Below are 24,670 nucleotides of genomic sequence, written 5' to 3' on the forward strand. Positions count from 1 at the left end.
CCCCACAGTTTCGGGTTTCCTTTCGCGCTGCCCCAACCACGCTCCCGTCGGGACGGGACGCGGGGGCGCGCTTGAGGGGCGGTGCCCGGCCGAACTGCGCACGCGCGCTTCCCTCCCCTGGCCCCCACAGAGGTGAGCGGCCGTGCCCCGTCGGGAGCGGGCGCGCCCGTGGCCCCGCGCCTCGCGATTGGCTCCCTGCAGGCAGCCTCATCGCTGCCAGCCAATCGCAGCCCGCGGCCGCTCTCCGCCTCGGGCTGCGGCTTAAAGACGTCCCAGGGCTGGGTGACGGAGGCAGCGCGCCTCCTGATTGGCTCTCCCTCGTCGGCTCCGATCGGGTTGGCCCGGCGATGGCCGGAAGAGAGCCCTCCTTTCCATTGGCCGCCCGCCCGCGCTGCTAGGGCGGCGGCGGCGTGCTCCGATTGGGTCTCCGCTTTACTTCGGGGAGAATCGGTCGCGCCCGCGGTGGTTCCGTGATTGGTTCCGGCCAGTTACAGGCATTCTTGTAACGGCCTCAGGATTGGCCCCGAAAAGGCTCGGGCGTTTCCGTAAAGGCCTCGGGCCGGGGGCTCGCGGGCGCGCCGGGCTCTTCGGCCGGGTATTCACAGACGGCGCTTACGGCTGCTCCGCAGCGTAGGGCGGCGGCGGGCACGGGCGGCTGCGCGGCTTTGGCGCACGCACAGAGCGCAGCGGTGGGAGCCCGGCACACAGCGGAGGGAGCAGCGGGGACAAAGGGACTGATCGGCAGGAACAGGGAGGGGGGCCCGGCGGGAGACTTCAGCCGGGCGAACGAGTCCTATGTGCCTTGGGCGCCTGGGGAAACAGCAGCAAAAGCGGCGACCGCCGCCAGCACTCTGAAGCCGGGCTGAGGAGGAGCAGGGAAACTGCCGCCGTCATGGCCCGTGCCGTCGCCGCCGGTCGCCGTCCGCAGTGCAGCGTGCCCTGCCTGAGCCGCCGCCAGCTGCCCGTGCGGGCGCAATGAGCGGCCGCACCGCCGGAGCCGCCGCCGCCTCAGCGCCGCACTGAGCAGCAGCGTCAGCGAGCAGCGAGGCCGCCCGGCCGCCTCACCCCCCTCCGCGCGCCGCGGATCCCGCCGCCACCACCGGATCCTATTGCGACTCGTTGCCGCATCGCCTCCGCTCGGCGGTGCCCTGAATCCCTCCGCCAGGGAAAAAAATAGTCCGTTGCCTGCCGCCTCCCTCAGAGGCGAGGGGGAAGGAGAGGAACGGGGAGGGGGGAAGGAAGAGAAGGAAGAAAAAGAAGAAAAGGGAAAAAAAAGAGATAAAGCAAATAAAAGGAGAGAAACGCGTCGGCGGCGGGATCGGAGGAGCCGGGCCGCGAGCCTCCGCCCCATGTGACTGGCGCCCGGGGTGGGGGCAGCGAGGCCCAGCGAACCCCCCTCGCTCGGGAGCGGCGCCGGGGGGAGGCGGCTCTCGGACCCACCGGCGCGGCCGGGAAGGATGATCGTGTGAGGAGCGGGCGGCGTGAGGAGGAGCAGCAGGAGGCAGGAGAAGAAGAAGCAGCCGCTGGGCGACAGAGACCGAGAGGGGAGGGGGCTTCCCCGGGGGGGGAAGGGGGGGTCCCGGCGTTTCATGTGGCGCGTCCCACCCGTCTCCTGCAGCTGAGCGAGCGAGGGAGCGGCAGGCGGGCCCGCCGGGGCGAGGCGGAGGGCGAAGGCAGGAAGAGGAGAGAGGTGATCGCCGTTGGGGCAGAGCGGGAGAGAGACCATGTCCGGGCGGCCCAGGACCACCTCCTTCGCGGAGAGCTGCAAGCCGGTGCAGCAGCCCTCGGCCTTCGGCAGCATGAAAGTCAGCCGTGAGTATCCTGCTCCCCTCGGGTGGGGGGGTGAGGGCCGGGGAAGCTGCCCCCGCCCTTCGCCCAGGCGGGGAGCGGCGAAGGGAGCCTGGCCCCAGCCCCGGCCTCGGCAGCTCCTTTCTCTCCCCTTCCCCCCCCATTAACCTTGAATAGGCGCACGCCGCCGCTCCGTTCGGGGCCTGCTGGACGGAAAATCCCGGTGGGTTTGTCCTCGTCCGTAGCTCCTGGTCGCTGCCAGCGGCCTCTGGCTCATTAAAAAGCCATTTTTCCCCCTTTGTGAAACGGATTGGGAGCTCCGTAGTCTGCATTTCCTTTTCATTCCCCCCCTCCTCCCACCGAAAGGAGGAAACGAATTGCGGGCACACAGGTATGACCGTGACATTCACGTTCATTATGTGTTTTTTTGAGGTTTTTTTTTTAAAGCACTCCTGGCTGTTAAGGGGAGAGAGCATGGAAGGTTTTTCCATGCACCCGTAGATCGGGTGTGAGCACCTTTTAGTCCAGCCCATTAAAAAAAAAAAAAAAAGGAGGGGGAGGGGAGCTTACAAAAGGTGTCTCTAATATCCTCCAGGCTCTGGTAAAATGCTCAGAAGAAGGCATAAGAAAATGCTTATTTTGAAACAACTACTCCATGGGCTCACATGTCAAGCTTGGCATTCTTTTCCCAATTTTCTGATCAGAGGAATATTTTTTTAAGAATGAGGCCTGTGCTTTATTCTGCACAGACATGTCAGAAATGCTTAATGTGTGCCCATTCTTCGTATTCTATCCGTTGGGGTTAGCTGGTTTGTGGGAATTAAAAATATGAATTAAACCTGAGCAAATGTACATTGCTGATACAAAAAGGCCCAGTTCTGAGTTGCTGTAGATCAGCTATGTGCTTATCATATGGAATTTCTTTACTCCTGATTTGAATATGTTCACATTAAGACCTGAATTGTTTTTCCAGATTTATATGAACAGTGTAGTTTTTAGAGATATTTTCTTACGGAAATGCAGGATGACATTTTATGGGACCAGGAATATGCTCTATATGCATTCCCATTCGATTGATCTATTTGATATTAGTGTAAAGCCACACCTGACATGGCTCTGTGGGTACATGCCTGTATCCATCGCAGGGGCTTGTATGTTTCATGCCAAAGCACTGGGAGAGTGTGAGCTTTTTGACAGATGAGAAATTTTGATAGTTTTTTTTGCACCGAAATGTCTTCCACTGTGGTTGAAGCCTTGAAGAGAGCATTTGGCTCAGGGGCTGTAGTCCACCTTATATCTGCATGGTCAGTGTGCCAGCAGCCCTCCAAAAACCATGGATGCAGTTAACCCATATTAGCAGGATGACAGCGTAGGTTTGATCAGGTCCAGCATTAGTATTTATTAAGGATTATTGATCTGTACGGAGGAGAACTGTGGGTGACTCCATTTTAATTTACTTGCTCACTTTATGTGCCTGTGGAATGGAAAGCAGGTCTTGTTGATCAGTATTTCTGCAGGTGGCTGTCTAAACCGAGTGAGACCTCAACCTGTCATACTCAGCAACTAAATGTGCCTTATTCAGGCTCTGCAGCTTGATTCTTGAAAGGTCATTGATGCTCCTTTCCCGTTTATTTGAGGTCAAAGACTAGACAGATGCTTGCCTGTGAAGAGGGTGCTAACTGATGCAGACTAACAAGTTTGCAAATATGATTCAATCCCAAGTGTATAACACTGAGGGAGAAACAAAGGCCGTAACATAAAGCGCATGCACTTGTGATAACCCCCCCAGTCGCTCTAGTCATGTGCTCCTGGTCCTTCTGCTGTCTGGAAAAAAATGTCAGAACAAAGCAAGAGAACCACATTCAAGGATTCTGTGGGAAGTGTAGTTTCTATTTTCAGTTAATCCAGCCATGTAAGACAGCCTGGGAAGTTAACTTTTTTTCTTTGCTTTTTAAGTGAGAAAAATTCCAGGGTGTCAAAAAAGGTTTTATTTTTCTGGTTAGCAGAGTCTTGGTAACATCTTATCACATGATGTAGCAAGCTGTGTATTGCCGGTGTGGAGTGCTTGTGTGGTGAACAGAGTTAGATCGGCTCTTTCATTTTGATATATATTTATAGGCTGATACTTAGTTACATTCTGAGCCAGTTTGAGTTAAAGCTGGGACAAAAGAGTCCTTGTGAGGAAGGTGAAAATTGATGGATTGGTATCTTCTGAGTGTCTTGGACACCTTTATTGCTTCTGTCTTGGTGTGGGTCTTTTGGAAGCAAAACCTGACTTGTTTGCTGTCAGCCTTTTTGCTCTCATTTGTAAGGAGGGGTGAAATCAGATGATGAAGTCACTCTTGCTCTGATGTCTGTTGCAGCTATTGCTTCTCCTGGCTGAGCACTGCAACAGTTACCTAGGAAGGATAGATCTAAGGGATGAGAAAAGGATTCATAAAATACTGGAGGAGGGTTCATTGTTCCTTCTAGTGTTTCCTGGGAGGAGCAGAACTAGAACCCTGCTGTCATTGCATTTCTTCCCAAGGTATATGGGGAGGAAAGACTGAGCAAGGATTTTTCATCTCTTTGCTGTGCAGTTTGTTAGATTGAATTTATGATACTTTGTTCTCAGAAGCTGGTAACTGGATGAAGCCTTGAATGGAAGGATGGGGGATTACCAACAGCTGCTTCTCCTTTGACTGTTGGGAAAATTGACTTCTCATGCATGCTGCTCTCATTGCTCTGTCAGGGTTGTTACAAGGATTTTAACATCTCTGCAACAGTAGGAACCCTGTGGCCTTCACATATCTCTTTCAAGCCGTACCTCTGTCTTCTGAAATTTGACTATTTTTATTTCCCTATTTATATTTTTGTGGTTGTGAAATCACTCAACCATATGGATTTCTACCTTGAAATAGTTCTCAAATAAGGTATTCTTTGTGTGGGTTTGTATTGCTGAGTTTGCAGGCTTTCCCTGAACAAAACACCCATGTGTACTCCTTGTGTTAAGCCTGTCCCTCAAAAGGAGGGAGCTAAGCTTCCAGTTTTCCACTTGCTGATACTATCAACCTGCTCATTATAGTAGGAGAAGAGATAGGAGCTTGAAGTTTTCTTTTGTTCTTTACCTAGTTGCTCTTACACTGCTTACGGATGTACCTTGTTTTTCAAATGGGACAAAAATAATCCTGAAATACAAAGGGTAGTCATGCAACACATGACTAAAAATATCAGTATAAAAATAGAAGTCTCAAAGTTTACAGTTTGAGAATTTTCATCTAATGACTGTCGAATTGATTTTTTTTTCCCTTCTCTGAGCTTCTGGGAAATATAAGTGTTTCAAGTAACACCAAGTCCTTGCAGACAGCAGTACTTATTGTAACTGTAGCCAGTTGTCTTGATGGTCTGCAGTAAATAATGTCTTGGCTAACACTTGCCATGAAGAGTTTTTGCTCCATGTGTGAGTGTCATGGATCTGTAATTGGTTAGGCAGGATTTGTCAACTTGGAGGATGAGGAAGGCTGTTTTATTTGCTTTAGCTAATTCTGATGTTGACCACATACTCTTGGTTGCAAAATCTAAAGGACAGTCTTGTAATAATTCATTTTGGACTCTGTGGAAGAATGTTTCAGTGGTGCCAAACTTTGGGTTTGTTGGAGTTTTTCTTTTCTTCTTAGATTCACTGGGTTTTTTCTGTATTGTAAAATCTCCTGAAAGCACAATAGCTTGGTAAGCCTATATTGCTGTGTATTGTTCACACAGAGTGTGATGGCTCTTTAGAAATGGTTCATGAAGGAATAAAGTCTGTGAGTTTGTTGCTCTTTTAGTGGTTATTCCACGAGCCACTACATAAAAGTGGCTGCTTTTTAGGTAGCAGTGGTGTCTAGGTGGCAGTTTTAGTTTAATGCTGTGTGGTGTCCAGGTAGGTGTGTGGGAAGAGCCTTGGATAAAGGGCACCCTGGGCGCCTTCTGCGAGCAGGAATGAGTGGGGCTGTTGAAACTGGCAAAGCCATTGAGATAATACCACCTGGTGTTTCTCAACCCAGTTAGGGTAGGGCCTTCTCTATTGCTTTGATAGCAGTTTCTGCCTAATTGGTTTCTGAAACTGAAAGCTGCCCGTCCTGCTTTCCTTGCTGGAGAGAGGAAAATCACTCCTTTCCAGAAGCCTGCTGAGCGTTATGTGTCTGGCTGTCGCTCATCCTAGCCCTGTCCAGCTTTCTGACTGCTGCTGGGTGAGCAGCTTTCCTCATTCCTAGATTGGAAAAAAATGCACTGAGAGGGTCAGCTAATGAACATGTGTGCCTGAGTGGAACAGTGCCCCAAAGTTGTGCCTTGCAGTCTGAAAAGGAATAGAACTGTCTGCTGTACATAATTCTGATGCTGACAGACTCTTTCCTCTTTATTCGTACCATTAGCTAGTTGAGCATTCCATTTCTGTTCTGCACATTTCCTCTTCCCTACACTGCTTCTTGGAGGTGATCCCCTCTTGTATTACCCCTTGATTCACCTTGTGTGTTTCCTAGCAATATTGGAACTGTCTTGTTCACCTGTTTCCACAGCTGTGGCTTATGGAGTATGTTCCTTGCCTGTATGCATCCTGGCTCTGGAGGTTGTTGTATCACCTTATCTGTTAACTTGATAGGGCCTTGTAGGTATCACAAGCAGTGCCAGGGAGATGAGAAAAGCTGAAGATCACCCCACAGCCTGAAGAGTTTCTCTCTATTGCCCTAAGAGAGTTCTTTAATTTTCTTGTATTCTATCTTTAAGAGCTTGTTTAGATAAAATATAAAGGAATTTTCCAATATTGGTGTTCAGTTTACTCATCACAGATCTTCACAATGATATGAATCTCTGGGATATTGGTTGTTGCTGTTCCCTCAGCCCATGCTCTGTCTTAAACTGGATGAATGGCTGAAGAAGATTCTGAAAGTGTACAGTGTTATCTGTAAAAAGCCTGCAGTTCAAGCTTAGTGCTGCAATCACCTGTAGCATTTTCTGAAATGAATTAATGCTAAACCCCTTGGTTATTTGACACAGTAGCTAAACTGTGCCAGGTGCTTGTAGAACACTTGAAGCCTCTTGGTTCAAGCTATTGGAGTATTTTTGTTTTAAATGACCGAGTCCCATTTTAAATTGAAAAGTCTGTTACCTCTGAATTTCAAGACATTTCTGTAGATAACTCAAAACTTGAATATTTCTCTGAAGTTCTCTCTCTTTAGATTTTGTTAAAAAAATTTAAAAATCAACTTTACTCTGAGGACTTTTAGTCACCCATAGCTAGTGTGGGAAGTGCTAAAGTGGCTGTCTCCTGCAGCAACGATATGGCTGGTGGAGTTACTTGGCTGCTTTCTGAATTTAATGAGCATCAGCCTGGAGCAGCCTTGAAAGACAAACAAACTTTTAAAGTCAAGCAACTAGGAAATGGAAAATATTGGAAGTTAGATTGCTTCACAGAATATCCAAGTCCACTCAAAATTTAAAGATTTGTCTCTTCAGAACTTGTTTTAGAAAGCTGCACAGATAGGTGCTCTTTTATTTATGTATGTTGAAAATAAATGCCAATTACAACATTTACAATGTGATGAATAAAGATACTCTTTCAGCCATAAAGGCTCCAAACCCACAGTGTGCTGTACAGGTCAGACCTCCTTTCTTCAGATATAGCACCAGAAACCCTCTTGTCTCCCATCCCACAGAGATTGTTTCCAAAGTGCTGCATGCTGCTGTTGGGGGAGGTGGAAGTTTGGAGGCATAATGGTCTGTGCCAGTTCATATTTTTTGAATTTATTTAAAATGTAACTGCTTGAGTGCACTGTAGCAGTCTGATCTTGAGGTGAGAAAGGTGTGAGATGTGGTAGCAAGATGCAGATCTGTGAGAAGTGGCTACAGCATCATAGTTGTGCTCAGACAATTGTTCTGGTCAGTGCTGCTGGATCTCATTAAACAGAAGCCTGAAATGAATCTCTACCTGAAACTTTTATAAACTTTTGGATAACAACGATTTGCTTTCACCACCTCTTCAGAATCCTTCCAGCCCCCATAGGTGATAGCTTACCGTGCCACAGAGACAGGGTCATTATTTAGGTGTTTCCCATGAAAACAGTGCATGTTGGACTCAATCCTGTATCCTATAGGTGTTGCTGTGTGATGTTCTGTCAGGGCAGTAGGAGAGGTGAGATGATGGTACTTCAATAGAAATCCATGTTGGAGACCTTTCTGAATGCAGTCCTGTATCACAGTCTGAGAGCTGTCAGAAATGTGGATGCACAGAAGTCATTCTGCTGTGCCTCTAAAAGAAGTGGACAGTGATTTTTCTTGTATGTTCAGTGCTATCACAGAATCTTTTCATTAGGTGCTCTTGCCACAGATGACTTGTCTGTTGTTCAGAAAAGGAAATAAAGCAAAGCAGTTCACTCTGTACTTTTATCTCTTGCAGACGGGAAGTAGATCTAAGCATTTAAGGCAATTTGTGTTCTCACCTAGTCTGTTTTATAATGGAAGAAAGGAAAGTGGTAAGATAGCTTGTCAATGTCAAGAACTCAGGGCTTTTTTTTTTTTTTTAGAAAAGCCATACAGCAACAGCTCCTTCTGAAGGGTTGGCTCCAGTCCTTGCCAAGAGTTTGCTGTGTCTCTGTAGCAGGGACTGTGTATTTTCTGACTTGGCCTCATCAGCTGAGGGAGGGGCTGTTTACTGTGTATCAGTGCTAGTGCTTCCTGCACAGGTGAAAGGGGGCTGCCAGTTATTTTCTATGTTGATTAATTTCTAGATGATTTCCAGGGTTTCTGTGTGAGTGATATAGAGTCAGGTTTCCTGAAGGATCAATGATACGGGGCTGCAGTGGGCCTTGGTGCCTGCCATAGGAAATTCACTTCAGCTTGTGAATTTCTCTCAGAAGTGAGAGCACACAGCTAAGAAAAATACACCTTTATAGCTTTTTAATATGTCTGAATAGGGCTGAGTTTCTCTTTCTTTGAAGGGTAAAATGACCAATGTAGCATTGGTGAAAGTATACTTCTGTCTGAAAAATGTGTCTTAAACTTGATATGTCACAAAAATGTGTAGTGATATGGTTACATTGCTTGATGTGTCTCTTCAGGCAGTTGGACTGAGTTGGAGAAACATTTTAGTCGCCCAAGTGTCTGACAGTAGATGATCATAATAAGAGACCTGCTGATCAAAAAGGAAAGGGAGGATATTGTTCATTGTTGCCACTGGATAAGCACTGCTGTGGAGGGTATATAGAACTTAGAAATTCTGGCCCTGCACTGTGCTGTTGTATGTACATGAGGGTAAATGTTTGAGTGCAGCTGCAAAAATTGCCAGTCTTTTGGGTCAGAGCACTTGGAAGGAGAAAAGTTGGGTGTTGGCTCTGAAGTTATAACCAGAAGGGAAGCAGCAGCTGAATTTTTTCCAACCAAGGCAGACTTCTTACAGCCATATCATCTCTTTTTGACTTTTTTAGTAGGAATATAATTCTTGTGAGATACAAGCCCTGTAGCTCATGGTAATGTCTTTTGCCAGGAATGCAGGCAATTGTTTAATTTTAAGACAGGCCAAGAATATGTTTTGTGGAAAGATAAACTGTGACTGTTGCTGCAGAGAAGAATTTGGTTTTTCTTGCTGTGTAGAAGGAGAAAAACTATTTAGTCACAGTTGATAGTGTCAATCTGGTTTTTTGATTCACACCATCCTGTAAATATTTAGATAGAGCATACAATGCTATTTGCACCCCATCTCATCTGCTTAGTTGTTTTAAGTATCTATTTAAGAAAAGCAGCACAATGAATTGACCTGTGTGAGCAGGTTTCCTAGAGGGAGGAAGGGGGTCACCAATTCATCAGCCTAAATAAACTGAGTATTTGGATGTTGACCAAGTAAATGTGAACAATTTGGCACGCATCTGTATCCCCATGAATGAAGCCCATAACCATAAATGTATTTCCTCAATTTATGGGGCTCAGGATCAGCATCAGAAAAAATGTTTTGTGCCTCACTTAGAGAACAAAGCTTTCGGGCAGGGCACCATCTCTGCAGGTGAGTAGATGGAATATTTTGTTTTCTTTATATATACAATTGCTCAGTTGAAACCTAAAGAAGCAGAAAATGCTGTTGTCCTTGAGAAGAATGTATCTGTTGACCATTTCACTTCTAATCTTGCCATCTTACTCATGATTGTGTGTGCTGCCTTGGGAGCCACTGGTACATATAGTCATGCACCATAGGAGTTGCAAGTTATTGTGTTTTTTTTCTGTGTTCCTCAGAGAATAGAACCTTCCTAATCAAATTCCAGTTCTAGAGACTTTGGAATAGATTTATCAATATGTTTTAGTAACCACAATGGATTGCAGAGCTGATCTGAGTCTTGGGGAAATGTTTTAGAGGCCCATGGAAAGCTAGGTGATATTTTTTCTTTGTCTGGGTTTTCTAGTGAAACATCTATTAAATGCACTGGAGACAAAAGCATAAGTTTTGTGTGGAGTGGGAGAACTTCACTGTTCTGGAAATTGTGGGCCCAAACTTCAGATGATACTGGTCAGTGAGAGGGCAGGGAAAGCTTTAATTGCAACTCCCAGAATAAGGTACTGTCAATTTTAGATTGAGCTCAACTTTAAACTTGCTCTTCCTTGCTCAGTGCGGTGGGCATGGGTTGGTTTGGGATTGTGTAGAAGTTCTTATTCAGATGTTGTGGGGATGGCAGTTGAGTTTGATGGACTCTTGAAGTTCACCAGCAGGAATGTCTGAATGTCATTCAAGCAATCAGAGCATGTTTCAGAAATGTATTTGGCTTAATGGAGGATCTTAGGGGAATCAATGCTGCCAAATCTGCAAGTCTCTTCTATTTTGGGATAGATTCAACTTCAGTGGACTGAAGTTTACCTTCAGCTGGAGTAGCTGGCTTTCAGTGTCCATGAAAGCTGACAAGGTTCAAGCATGACAAGTGACATGGGATCTCTGACAGCAAAAGAACGGCAGCTGTTTTCCCAGGTGGCACATTTGAAATGCCTGTGGGATTTTGGAGACAGGTAGAGAGATTCATGAGGCAATGAGCAGCATTCTCTATTTGGTGTCAGTGCCTTGGCTTTAAGCAATAGTTGGTGGATTTATTTTTTTCCCTGATAACCCAGACTATTTTTTCAGTGGTAATGTTTGAGCAGTTAATGATTGACTGTAAATATTTATTACAGTGGGCCAACCCTAAAAGGAAGTAGTGCAGAAATGTTTATGCTGTGTCTATAACTTTTAATAATTATGATACTTCAGATATATTTACTGAAACAGTGACACTGTCTGCATTTCAAAATATCTGGTGAAAGCTTAATTTTTATTCTTACATTGTGGCATAATTGCAAAACATAATTTTTTTCTAGCGTTAGTTTAAAACATATAGTATCTACATATGCTTTTTAGGTTTAGTTTATTCAGACATTGTAGGGTGGGGTTTTTTTGTTTATTTTGTCCTTTTTTCTTTTAAGTGAAGAGCAAGTGGATTTATGAAGGAGTTCCTGGCAGACTGTTTCAAAATCAATAGATTCTAGTTGAGAAAAGTCATGTTAAGTTGTCCTCTAGCAGCTCCTTTTGCTCTATTACTTTTTACGTGTATTTGATTATAGAGAGACACACACATATGCATGGTCAGAAATATGATATGAAGGGGAGGAGATGATCTAGAGTTCTGAGATCTGGAATTTAAACCTAGGCCACATGTGAAGGCTTCTGCTTTAAATCAGACTGCTCTACATGTATGATTGCAAAAGTTTATCTTTACATGCAAAGGTGCTCATGGTATTCTTGTCTGAGTATCTGGGAAGACTGCTAAGGTGTATGTTTTAGCTTGCTTGCTCTGGTTACTCACATTTTACGTACAGTCTTCTGTGCTGTGGTGCTTTCACCTCTCCCAGTGTCCTTGTGCACTGCTGTGCTTCCAGTGGAGTTCTGAAGTTGTGGTGCCCTGGGCCTTGCTGCAGAAGTGAGCAGCCCTCATCTAGTACTTTACAGGTACACCTTACACCTTTCAGACTTAAGATATGCTAGTGAGGGGGGGAAATGCCAAGGCTGCTAGGGGTGGCATCTGTGTCTGGTCTGCAAAATATTTTTCTGGGAAATATGAGGAAGAATTGTATGGAAAGTGTGTCAGTAGCCAGTTAAATTGTAGAACTGATGCAGGGAGTTTATGAAGTAAGGAGAACAAAAAGTTGATGGGAAGGACTTTGAGCTATAGCTTCCTCAAAGACTGCTGTACACAGGCTATTCCAGTTTTACTTTGAGACTTAACATGACTTTTACTTTGAGACTACAGATGCAAGTTTTTATGACTGTATTTGAAAGCGCTGTGATTTCTAAGAATAGTAGAGAATAAAGGCAAGTATTTCCAAAAGTTCAGGTAATGTCCAGGATTTTGTCAGGAAAAGTGGTTAATAAAGGGATAGGGAATTTGTCTGTAGATGAAGAGGGAGTAATTAGCTTTCATCTGACACTGAAGAGAGCAGATGTTCCTGAACTCCTGGAGATTTGTTCGTTGAAATCCATTGAATTTCTCTGGACATCTCTTGTGCTTTTTAACTTCGATTTCTTGTTTTGTCTGTGTTAATATGAAACCATCTCATACTTAGGAAACCTTCAGCGAGTCAAATAATGGTAAATTGACCATTTTTGTTTTCTACAATTTCTTCAGCCCTAACTTGGAGTTTTTCTGTGCGTGGAAACCGCTTTGCCATATATATTACTAGTTTTTGGGCTTAGGTGGAAAGTAAGTCATTAAACATTAAATATACAACTACATCAAAATACCTTTCCCCCATTTTAAAATGAAGATATAAAGAACTAGTGCAATAATTCTAACATTCTACCAGATTTGTAAATTATACCTGGAATGTTCTCCCTTATGAAATGTACCTCTTTGGATGTCTGGGGGTAGACTATGTGGAGTGTAACTCTTCAAATGTGAAAAATTGAGTGAAACTATAGTGACATTATTGGAAGCTGGGCGGTCTGACTTGAGAGTTGGTGTCCCTACTGAAGGTTCAAGAGTGAATTTCTTCTCTAGGACACAGAAGAGTAGGCTGGTGCAGTTATGAATCACTTTTGCTTCAACTTGGCACAGATTTAAGAAAAAAAAATTACTTCTTTGTGCTACTAGCATAAATAGCTGCAAACCTCCAGAAGTTGTTAAAAAATGCCCTTTTAAAAAATATGGTGCTCCTCATATTCTTACAAAGTGACCCATCCCATGGCTGTTCTTTGAAGAAAAGGATATGTAGACCACATAAATGAAACCTCTTAAAAGGAGATCAGCCGTGGATCGTGCTGGTAAATGGAGTCAGCTATGTGGCATGAAAGTGCTTGTTTAAAAACACATCATCAGCGAAAACCTTCAGATGTCTACTTTTACAGAATACTGTGAATTTTTTTCCTCCAGTAATTTTGTCACTGCATCATTTTAATTTCCTTGGCTTTGTACAGCTGAGAGCTCTTAGTTCCCTTAAACTGATGTTGGATATGGGTAACAACATGCAGTGCTGGAGAACTATTGTTAGGTAAAATTCCTGAATGTGCTTAAAATAGGTGACATTATATATATGTATCATTCAAGGCAAATGTCTGTATTCATACCTGTATTCATATTCATAATAGCTTGGATGTTATTCTTTTGGGGGTTTCCTTATGTCAGCTGTCAAAGACAGGAAAGTGGATTAGGCAATGCCTTGATCTGACCCAATATGCCTGTTCTTACAAATGACCTATCTTTATATTGTGTATGCTCACTTTCACAGTGTTAACTACTTTATATATCATGGCAGAAAATGACTTTTGTCTAAGAACAGGTCTGCAGCCATTATAAAATAAATGTTCTTTGAAGTCAGGATTCGTGTCAAACCAGAAGGATGTGCAGAATCAGGGCTTCTGCACTTTTGTTTAGTGTAGTAATAATGGTTTTTTGTGAGTGATCTAAGTAAAATTTCTAGACTTGTGGATTGCACTATCAGAGGTGCTCCTAGGTGTTCGAAATTATCTTAACCAAGTGGTACCCTAAGTAGGATGAAATGTAGGAGGGGCTGATGTCATCTGTTCTTCAGTAAGGGTTGACTGTGCTGATAACAGGTTTGGGGGTAACTGGGACAGTAGGAGATCTGCAGAGAAGAATCTGGAGTCAGGTATTTGCACAGTGGCCATGAGTCAACCAATGCTGGAGAAGCAGCAAATCTTTTACTGGATGTATTGCTGGCAATGTCGTGTAAAATACATGGAGTTAGCCTTCCCACTTCTTGGCATGCTAATGAGCTAAAGTACAGCATCTGGTTTTGGTATTGTACTGGGAGAAGAGTAGTTGCAGGCAAAGTAACATGGTCAGAAGTCTAAAAAAAGTGCTTTAGAGGAACTTTCAGTTTCCCCTAAAGAAACTGAAGTGCTTCAGTGCTATTAGAGGAAATCTGAAAACCCATTGGATGATAGTTTTTTATTTTAGAGGAGGCGGAAGGGAGATTTCTTTTGATAATGTTCTATCAATACGTAAAAGATAGCTGGAAAGAAAAGACAAAACTTTCCTACTGGAGATGAAACTATTTGTAGGCTTAAATTGTAGCAAACACTTACTAAGCTAGTTAAGTCAACTCTTAAGAACAGGAGCACTGGAATAGATTAGGGAAGGCTGTCAGATTCCCAGTAGTGCCTGTTTGAAAAATGAAGATGCTTGCCAGGTAGTTTATATATAGAAGTTTGGAGAGGTTTTAATTAAGACAGCCTGTAGTCCCTTATGGTATTACTTTATGTCATTCCAGTTATTTCTGCGTGGTCTTGGGAAGAATTTCAGTTACAGCACACTGATCCTCTTGCTTCTCCCCTTGGGATGAGGTAGCCTTGTGTTACTGGCAGCTTGCTGGCAGTTAGTGGATGTGGAGATAAGGATTTGTGAAACTGGTCGCAGCTTTAACACTTAAAAGCAAGGTAGATTCTTAGAGAGATCATCTAGTCCAGTCCCCCTGCAATGAGCAGGGGCATCTTCAGCCACATCAGATTGCTCAGAGTGCTGTCCAATCTGACTTTAGAAGTTTCTGGAAATGGGACACCCACCACCTTTCTGTTCCAGTGTTTCACCACCCTTGTTAAAAAAAAATAATTCTAATATCTTTCTAATATCTAGACTCATAGAGCTTCCTTAGTGTTGGAGTTTAGGCAAATGTACTGTATTTGGAAAAGCAGCTGGGGAGTATTTTTAGTTAGAGGTTTAAATCTGCTCTGAATTTCATTTTTTTGTACAAGCATTGTTGAAAGGAAAGCTTGCTCTTTGGTAGTCCTGTACTGCATTTGACAACCACAGCCTTTCTGTGGGAGATTTCTAGATCTTGCTTCATGTGGGTCCTGAGAAGAGCAATGCTTTCCTTCAGTTTTTCATCCTGCGGTTCTTGCTTCAATACAAAAGAATTTAGCACTAGTCAAGAACTGCTCAGAGCTTCAGGCAGAGACCAGGACCAAACTGCACCAGCTGCATAGGTACCAAGCTTATGTTAGGGGTGTCTGTCTGCTCCAGACAACTTAGAGTGTATTGCTATGGTGTGTAATGCCAGTGCAAGAAGAATATTCATCCATTGATATAAAACTACTGTCTGTTCACAGCAATTGCTTTAGTTTTAATGTAATAAAGGGACAAGTGTTTGAACATTGTGTGTAGAAACCAGATGTGGCATAGAGCACAAACTAGAAAGAAAACACATTCTTGGTCTTGTACATTTGTGGAGTGTAGATAGTTGTTACATTATTTTCATTTTATTAGTTCAAAATTCAAAGATTCAAAGAGGATCTTCAAGTGTTGCCTTTTGTCACTTTATTATCTAAATTTTTTAGGGATTTTAATTGACTTTTGTAGCTTTCTGGCAAGTAAGATGGATGTGTGAAACTTAAGTCTAGAGTTGTCACATGACAATCTATAAAGATACTTAAGAGCTGAAATGATCATCTATATTTTGGTGTATGGTTTCCCTTTTGATACAGAAGCTTTGACTAGAACTAAAGAAATGCTTTTTCTGTGCCTTGCAAAGCTATAGTCTTATTTTGTACACATGTGAAGTTACTGTGGAAGGTTGGAATCCTGAACTGTAAATATAACTGAATTGTAAAATTCTGTGGAGTCCTTGCTTCCACATTCCATATGATTTTGAATGTGAAAAAGTTGGTAGATGTCAAATTAATGTTTTTTTCCTTTTATTCTGCTCAAAAAAAAGAAAATAGAAGAAATGATGACTCACTAAAATTATGCCAAAGTCCTCCTAAGGTACAGTAGTAGTCCTAAATGCCTTTTATTTTTTCCATTTGAAGTCTTGGCTGATGGAAGGATTAGAAGGTTGAGTGTAAGCGAGGCTCTTGCTGGAGACGGTCATACTTCATTTCTAGGCAGTGCTTGGCTTAAGGCTGTGCTTTAGTGTTTGATCTGACTTCAATGTGCACAAAATAGTCCCATCTCTTAGATGGCTTAGACTGCCAGGCCGTACAGTTCTTTTTTTTGTCTGCAGCTGTCATTATCTGAATGATGGAAGAGTTTACAACTTGTGTATTGTGGAAAGCTTGTTCCCCTTCCCTGCTGGTAGCTGTGAGAGACTGGGATGCTTCTGCTGACATTCTTCAGCTTCAGTGCTGTGGCAGCAACAAGAAGTCAACAAAGTAACCTGGCATCAGAAAAGGGAGCAAGGAAAGAAGTGAGGTAGAGCCTAACCAAGTGGTCTTTTTGGGTTATGGGAACTATTCAGATTGAGTTTTCTCATAATGAGGCTTCAAAGTAAATAATAACAATAAAATTAAATGCTTAAATCCCCTCTCTTCCCTGAACTTAGCTGTGGGCATTAGATGAGTATGAGGCAGTTGGTGAGCTAACTGAAATTTTAAGTTAATGCAGTTCTTATTATTAAAGTACCTTTCTCATGAAGAGGAAATGGAGAAAAGTACTCATTCCTTCCCTTCCATATTTGTAAAATACTAGTAACTTGTCTTCATGTTTAAAGTCTCCTCTGATTTAAATGGTCACATGTCACTTTCTTGGTCCTTTACATTTCTTGCACTCAGTATATGTTGAAACTGCAGGCAATCAGAACTCTTGAATGGAGTTGTCCGGAAAATGTTGATTTTAATGTTTGTAATGCCAGAGTTTAGCTGATGTTACAGTCACATCACAAGAAGGGTATTTTCTTGTGAGTTTCAGTTCTGTGCAAATCTGTTTTACAAATAGAGTGATGTTTTTTTGAGGGAAAAGTAAGTGGAACAGCAAGCTTGAAGATAGGTCTGGTTTAAAGAATGCAGCAATGCACCTTTGGCTTAAATAAAGAAAGCAGTGAGAATTTAGAGTTTCGTATCCTACCAATGTTTTAAATACATTTTTTGAACAGAACTTTTTGGATACTGTCTTGGTACCTTTTTAGAGATGGTGGTAGAAGCATATGTAAGTGGGCTAAGTTTCTAGATTTGGACTCAAATTCATGTGCAGATCAGGGGATCCAGCTGGGAAGTTTTTAATTAAGCATGCTAATTAAGTCATGTGGTGTACCCAAAAGCAGCACTTTATTACAGGGGAGAAGAACAGTTTTCTTGGAGGCGAATGAAGTAGAAACACTTCATTGAGCCACTCTTCTAACTCCTGCCAGTGGGAAGAAAATATGGTTTAAAAGTCACTTAAAAAATCTGAGTACAGAAGCAAAATTTATACTCTTATTTTGCTGCATCTTGCCTTTTTTTGTTTTTAAACAGCCTTTAATATGGGACAAATTCTTTACTTTTGGCAGTCCAGGTGTGTTAGAAATAGCATGCTGTGGAGAGCCCATATGCTGAAAGCCTGGACAGGGTTCTGCACAAGGATGCCGGTATGAGTGGGACAGGTGAGCTGTACAGCTGTCAGGGTGATGGGTGATAAGTGATTGTGGTGGGTGTTCTGCAGTGGAGACAGGGAAATGAGCAGAGTTGAGCTGCAGCTCAGGATACATGTGGAGAACTAAACACCCACCTGATTACTTGGACTTCACAAAAAGAGGAGTTCAGTCTGAAGCACGAGCTGGGATATCGGGGAGAGGCGAATCGGGAAGTGAAACTGATGATCTTTGTCTTAACTTTAGTAAAACAGTCAGATGTAAATGGTGTTTTCTTCTCTGTAAGTACTATGGGGGCAGAGTGAGCAAACATTAATTCCTGCTTTTACTTCTCTCAAGTACACTGCCTGTGTAAAAATAACGGCACTGAAGTTATGAAAGGATGTATTTTTCTGCTGAAATGTCTCTATTTTCTGTTCTCCCCACCTAATGGAAAGGATTTTTAGAATGTTTTTCCTCAAGAAAAACTATGCATCTTAAAGACTTGTCTTGACTGAGTATATACCCAGGGCTATACAATATAGCATCCTTCAGTAAGAAGTTGCTGGACTTGAGAACCTAAAAGATATTTTTTACTTTTCCGGTTATTGTAAGAGATATGAGAAGTTAAAGCTGATAAGTTTTCAGATTTTATAACACTAGCAACATAAACTCAAAAAACCAACCTCAGACGTGCTTGGGGGGACGTTCTGGTGTATATGGAGACATCCTTTGTTGTGGCTTGAAGAGAAAGCCTTGGTTGCTCTTGTTAAAGAACAATTGTGTGCCTTCATCCAGACCACTAAAGTGACTGAAATAAAGCTAAAGTGAATAAATAGAAACACTCTAATCTAGTTATTCATGAACATGTATGAAATGTTTCTTTGTGGCTAGTAGTAACTAGAGCAGCCATGTGGCTTTATCAGATGTTGAATTGTCTTGACTTGCATTGAGTTGAGGAATTTTCTATACCAGGAGACTTATTTTCCAGTTTCCTGTTTAGGATTTGAGACCTTTACAAAAAAGCATTTTGTCTGTGGAATAACATAATTTTTTCTCCTGAATTTTTTCCATTAGGAGAAAATAAATTAAGTCTGTCCTCTATTGAATGTCTGATTTGTTCAACTTTTCTGCCATTCTTGAAGAGACAATAATATTTTTTGCCATTGCCTCTAGCATATTGGGAATGCTCACTGATAATTTAGGGGAATCCCCTTCTCATTTTCAAGTCCATAACTACCAATGTTCTGCTTGTAATCCTGGTTAGGGAATGAATGAGTATTATGCAAGGAACATAATCACTTGAAGTTTAAGTTGCTTTTCACTGTCACTGTCCCTGTTTGTACAGCCTGGCTGGAACTTGGATTATTTGACATTTAGAGGGGAGTTGGAAGTAGTGTCTGACATGAGAGAATGTATTGACTGGTACTGCATGTTAAAATGTGGTGGAAACCAGTTTGATTTGAAAGTATTACAGACATGCCTTACCTTCTGAATCTTAAGGTATTACAGTTAATTTTCTGTGGAATTCCTGAGATAAATGGGGTTATGCTGTTAGAACAGCCTCTGTAAGCCATCAGTGTGACACCTTGGACTTTTAAATTCAGTGTTTAGAGTATTTATGTACGAATTCATTGTATTGGAGAAAAATAGGGGAGAATACTCAAAAGTCATAATGAAGTATTGATTTTTGGTTGGTTTTTGGAAAGTATATGTCAGGTTTTGTGCAGAATATCTTTATCAAAATTGTAAGCCTTATAAGTGAAGGTAGTTAGATAAATTTACTTGAGTTCTGTTTTAAACAAAATTTTACTTCTTAATCCAATTATTTCTTTAGTTGTTTTTTGTGTGGTTTGTTTCTTTTTTTTTTTTCATTCTTGTAAGTAATAAATTAAGTGCCTCTTCTTGCTTTTAGTGAAACAATATATTCTAGGTGTGGATAGAAGAGTTCTTTCTCTGAGCTTCTTGACCTGTTTTCTGAAAGGATTTTGTGAAGGGGAAAAAAATTGAAACCAAAACTGGTTTTGGTCAGAATGCCTCACTTATTTCCACTTACTGTTCTCACATCCCTGACCTACTAACAGCAAAACCTTTTCTAGAAAGCTGTTTTTCTATCAAGGCATTAGGCAAAAATCTTGGACAAGTTAAGATTGTTAGTGTTCAATGTGGTTGATTATGAAAATGATCAACCCATTGAGCCTGTTTTCTAATGCTTCTGCAGGTGAGGAGGTTCAGCATGATAAATGCCCAGACAAGAGCAACAAAAATTAATTGTGGCAGGGTCTTAACTCTAATCAAGTAGTAAAACATCAGTACAGTTTGTGCTGTTTTCAAGCACAGGTAGCCTTGATGAGCTTTTGTTTGGATCATGACTCACTAAACTTTATTTCAAGTTCTGTTGGATTTGGATAAAAGTGCATGCAAGTGTCTGCTCATCATGCTTTATTTATTTTTAATGCAGTATTGAGATGTGCCAGTTTGTGTTTTTATTAAGTATTTTTTCTTCTCTCTGACTCTTCCTGCCATGGTTCTTTTATATTGAACATTTTGGCTTAACTCATGGTTGTTGGTTTTATTGTGGTTTTTCTTTCTCCAAGTGGCATTTCTTAAATGGATAAGCACAGCTTCAGAGGAATCATTCCAAGGAATTCCTGCTGCTGTTCTGTTCCTTTGGTAACGTGGAGCATGTTGTCCTTGGATGGTTGAGCTCAGTGCCTCAGCCAGTCTGGTGACAGTGTTGTTGTTGTGGAACAGACACCTGCCTCTGATCCTACAGGATGCTACCAGATATGTAGCACTGGGAAGCCCTACCATGAGCACACTGAGCTCTTGTTGTAAATCTGCTTGTTCCATGAAAATAACATGCTTTTTTGCTCCTATAAAGTAGTCCAGAGTTGTGTGCACTTTGTTTGTAGCAGATAAAAAGAAACTGGGATACATGAAAATGCAGCACCTCTTTAATATGCTCTTTGAGGATATTTCTGGTCTCTTGGTTATTGTGAAGCTTCAAGACTGCAGGCAGTGAAATTAATTGTATTTACAAGGTAATCACCTGGTCATTTGAAGTAGCCTGATCACTGCAGGGTTGAGAAGAGGTTTGCTCAGCTCTTGGCAGAGCCCTTCGAAAACTTCTATGAAGCCTGGCAGGTCATGTCTTCTGGTTATGAGGTGTCAGCCTCTTCCAGTGCTGTCACATATGGTTTATAACTGGATGTAAACAGTCTTGAACTTCTGAATTCTGGCTTAAAGGCTTCTTGTTTGTTGTGGTTTTTCTTTCTTTTTTTCCTTTTTTTTGTGAAAACCAAAATGCTTAGCCTTTTTGATGTAGAGCCATCTGGTTTAGTTCACCAAAGTACACCTGCAGGTGTAATCTGAGGTGCTGAGGCATTTAAGTTGCTGCATATATCTGAGGGTGATGTTCCACCTTGTAGTAAGGCCATAAAATAACCACAGTTACTATGAAGGTGAGAAATTTTGCATCTGAATTTTGAGTGTGGCCAACTGTGGCTCTCCTTAGTTTCCTCTTGACTGCTAGTACATTTCCTGCTGGTGACTCCAGAAAGACGAATTGAGATAATTTTGCCTGTGTCAAACTTTAAAATGTGAATTCAACTTAAATGATCATCTACACTCTAGGAATGGAACTGTTTATTTTTGGCCTAATTTTGTAAGTATGCTTTGCTTTTTATTAGCTGACAAACTGAGCTCTCAATCTAATTTTTATGTAAGAAAATTGTAGCCAAAGAAATAAAAACTCTAATCTTATTGGTTAATATTTGAAAATATAATATTTTAAATAAGGCATTTTATTCTTTGAATAATTTCCAGTAAGAATTAGCTAGCTGCTTGATCTTGGTTGGAAGCAGACAGAGCATGTGGACTGTATGTCCCTCTGCTCCCAAATCTTGGCCTTCATGTTTCTTTGTGTGTTCAAACTCGTTGTTTTGCCTCCATACTTCTTCAGTATACACCCAAAGTAGAGTTGTTGTTTTTGGCTGTGATTCAGAATTTACTGTTTTACAGAAAAAAATAACATGTTTCTACTCAGAATTCCTTGAAATGTAATCTGGCTGCAGTCCGTTGTTCTGAATATGAGGCTAAAACTGTACTTAAATAAAAATGCCTGCCTTCAAAATTTCCTATTTTTCTCTCTTCCCAAAGGAAGTATAGTTAGATTGCTATATAGCAAGCATTCTTCATTGTGGTACAGTATTGCTAGAAAAAAACCAATGATTCTGAATGTCAGTGATTATCTATAGGATAATAGATTTTTGTTTGATACATTGGTGTCTGAAATGATGGCCACAATTACTATTCCAAGGGTTGAAGGGTTTCATGTCTTTCAGTGTCAACTCAGAAAGAATGCAAATATATTTGAATTTTGTAAACTTTCTAAACAACCATGCTACTGGGATCTCTGACTGATGTGGAATATTGGGCTTTTTGAGTCATCTCAGAGGACTCAATTAATTTAATATTTACAATGTATATCCACTAAAATCTCAGAACATGCAGTGTGCTTAGGGAAAGCCACTAATTTGTTGGGACAACACTAGATTATTTACACAGCAGAGTGTTTGAATCCTTGTTTTAAACACTTAAATATCTGAAATAAGAAATGTATTTTTGTTCAAACTTTAAAAATATATTCAGTGTATTTGTCTTGTCTTTAGGAAGCTTTATTCCAGCAAGAAGCATGGTGAGTTTCTGTTACTTTGGACTATTGAAATGGTGGTGCACTGAATTTTCTGCTGTGGAAAGAGTTGTGAAGAATGCATTTATTACTTTTTAGGAGTTGTTTCTTGTGTTGTGCTAATAGCTCTAAAGATGGCACCTTTGGAGTTATCAGAGTGTAAAACCATTTTCTTTGAGCTTCTGTATGGCAACTACTTACCAAATCTAGCTGTTGATAAAATCTGACTTCCATTCAAGTTCCTGCTTTGTCAGCTCTGTCTCGTGATTTAGTTCCTTGTATGTGGAAGTCTGAGATCCAAAAAAGGTAAAATGCACACTTTTTCTTCAAGAGTTGTCCTATGACGGGATGAGTCTTCAGTGTAAAATTTTATTTTCATCTCTAGGATTGCTGTACTGTAGCTGCAAGCCTTTGCAGGGCACTTGAGTCAAATTGTTGCTCATTGCCATGGAGCTGGTGCAAATGTGCTCTTTTTTGGCAGAAGTTAATGTTGCTTCACTGTGGTAGTACATACTTTGAAGCTGATGGAGTTTATAAAAGTTGGAAGCTGGGTGGACACAAAACACCTTATTCATAAGTTGTTGAAATTCCTTTCTTCTGAGGAGGCTCTGATCTCATGATTTTATTTTTTTCATGCAACTGTGCTTTACTTTAGCAGTGACAAAGTTATTTCATTGCAGTCAAGCTTTGCTACAGGCAGAGGAAAAGTTGTTGGACTTAGATATATTTTGTCTAAACCAGCTGTTCACGAATTGGGATCACCAAATGGATTGATCTGTGGTTGCCAGGGTGCTGTGTGCTGGGGAGGCTCCAGCTCCAGTAAATATCTGTATGGTTACAAACTTTTTTTACTTTGTGGTAATGATGGGAACTACTATCCAGTGTTTTGCCTGAGTTTGTGGTAAAATCAGTTTGTGGCGTTGTGGTAGTTTGTCTTATAGCTTGATTTGATGTTATAGATGGGCAGTGTTGAAGTTTTCAGCTTTCCTGGCTGAGCATGTGCATTTCTGATGAGCAAGACACCAAGGTTTTCTGAGAGGCTGTGTTTTGTATGGCATTTCACCCTTCCATTCCATGTGGTGTACATTTTTATATTGGCTTTATAGAAATGGTATAACAAATATGTAGGATGTATATGGTGTCTTATCCTAAAGTCAAGGTATACCAAAGTTGTTAAAATGATAGTTTTTAGAATTAAAAAGATTAGGTGATATTCTCTTTTTTACTGCTTTAGTTGACTTAAAACTGCAACATGTTAGGTATAATGACATTTTTGTTTTAAAACAGGTGTCGGTTCCTTTTTTGGTTCATAAGTTTTTTCCCCCATGTGTTCACATGTGCATCTGTAAAACAGAAGATGCAATTTTGCTGTCTTTTGGGATGTTGAGGTTCCACGTCACTTGTTACTACAGTTCATGTTCTGCAGCCAGCAGTCCTGTACCTTGTCTTCAGCTGATGGAAGAACCATGTTGGTGGAGAGACCTACATTTGTTCTTTTGCTCAGATCCTTAATGATGTGGTGTGCCATGTATAGCAAGTTCTTTTGGTAGAAGTCTTAGATATGATATAGGTTGATGACTGAATCAACAAAGACTGTGATTTGAAGAAGCAGTGAGGAGTTCTTTAATGAGTAGTTGTTCTGATCTGTTTAGACAATGTTCTACTCAACTATTAGGTTGTATCTTCTAGCTGTGATTATAAAGCCAACCTTTTCCTTGTTGTGGAGAGAAAGCAGTTGCATTGACCTTGGCTGATCAGGTCAAGGTATATTTAAAGGTGAGTTGTGTATACATAATTTGAAGTGAGAATATGTATGTATAATGTATCTTACTTTAATCTTACTTAATTTTCCTCAGCCCTGTGTAGATAAGACCTTGGGATGTTTTTTGTATTATGATTTACTAGTTCAGTCAGCTGGTTATGTTGTTAATACACACCAGGAAGCAAATACTGCATAGGTACCTCACAAGGTATTGTGAGGCAGAATTCAGGCATTCAGAGTAAATGATGCAATGTATACAGAGGTCTTCAAGTCATCAGGTTGGACAAAATGAGTGGGGTAAATCAAATTATTAGGCTTAATGAGATAAGACATCAGTGTTCAGTGCATGCTTTTACTAGAAGTTGAAGACCAGCAAAGAATCGAAGGTATTACCAGGTGTTCTCATAACCTAATTTTTCCCCATAAACATTGACATATTTTTTTCTCTTTTTTCCCTTTTCTTTCTCTTTTTTCTTCTGTCTTCAAATCACCACTGGAGGTGAGGACAGGGCACTTTGACATTAATGAACTGGCATTCAGCTCTAACCAAGTAAAGCTGTAGCTGCCTTGAATTGACCCTAACTGGTGACGTTATCATGTGTGAGTGAGCTCATAGGCACCAC

At 41.6% G+C, this 24,670-nt stretch overlaps 1 protein-coding gene across 2 annotated transcripts in view; it reads left to right on the plus strand.

The window, feature by feature from the left end:
- The first annotated feature begins 1,535 nt into the window (after positions 1-1,535).
- The window catches only part of GSK3B (glycogen synthase kinase 3 beta), a 149,065-nt gene continuing 125,930 nt past the window's right edge, over positions 1,536-24,670 (plus strand). For both annotated transcript variants that reach the window (XM_036406321.1, XM_036406404.1), the window contains exon 1: positions 1,536-1,812. In XM_036406321.1, the coding sequence (XP_036262214.1) occupies positions 1,725-1,812 (88 nt within the window). In that variant the 5' untranslated portion in view covers positions 1,536-1,724. The remainder of the gene's footprint in view (positions 1,813-24,670) is intronic.

Source organism: Molothrus ater, chromosome 2 (assembly GCF_012460135.2).
Source record: "Molothrus ater isolate BHLD 08-10-18 breed brown headed cowbird chromosome 2, BPBGC_Mater_1.1, whole genome shotgun sequence".
Taxonomy (NCBI): domain Eukaryota; kingdom Metazoa; phylum Chordata; class Aves; order Passeriformes; family Icteridae; genus Molothrus; species Molothrus ater.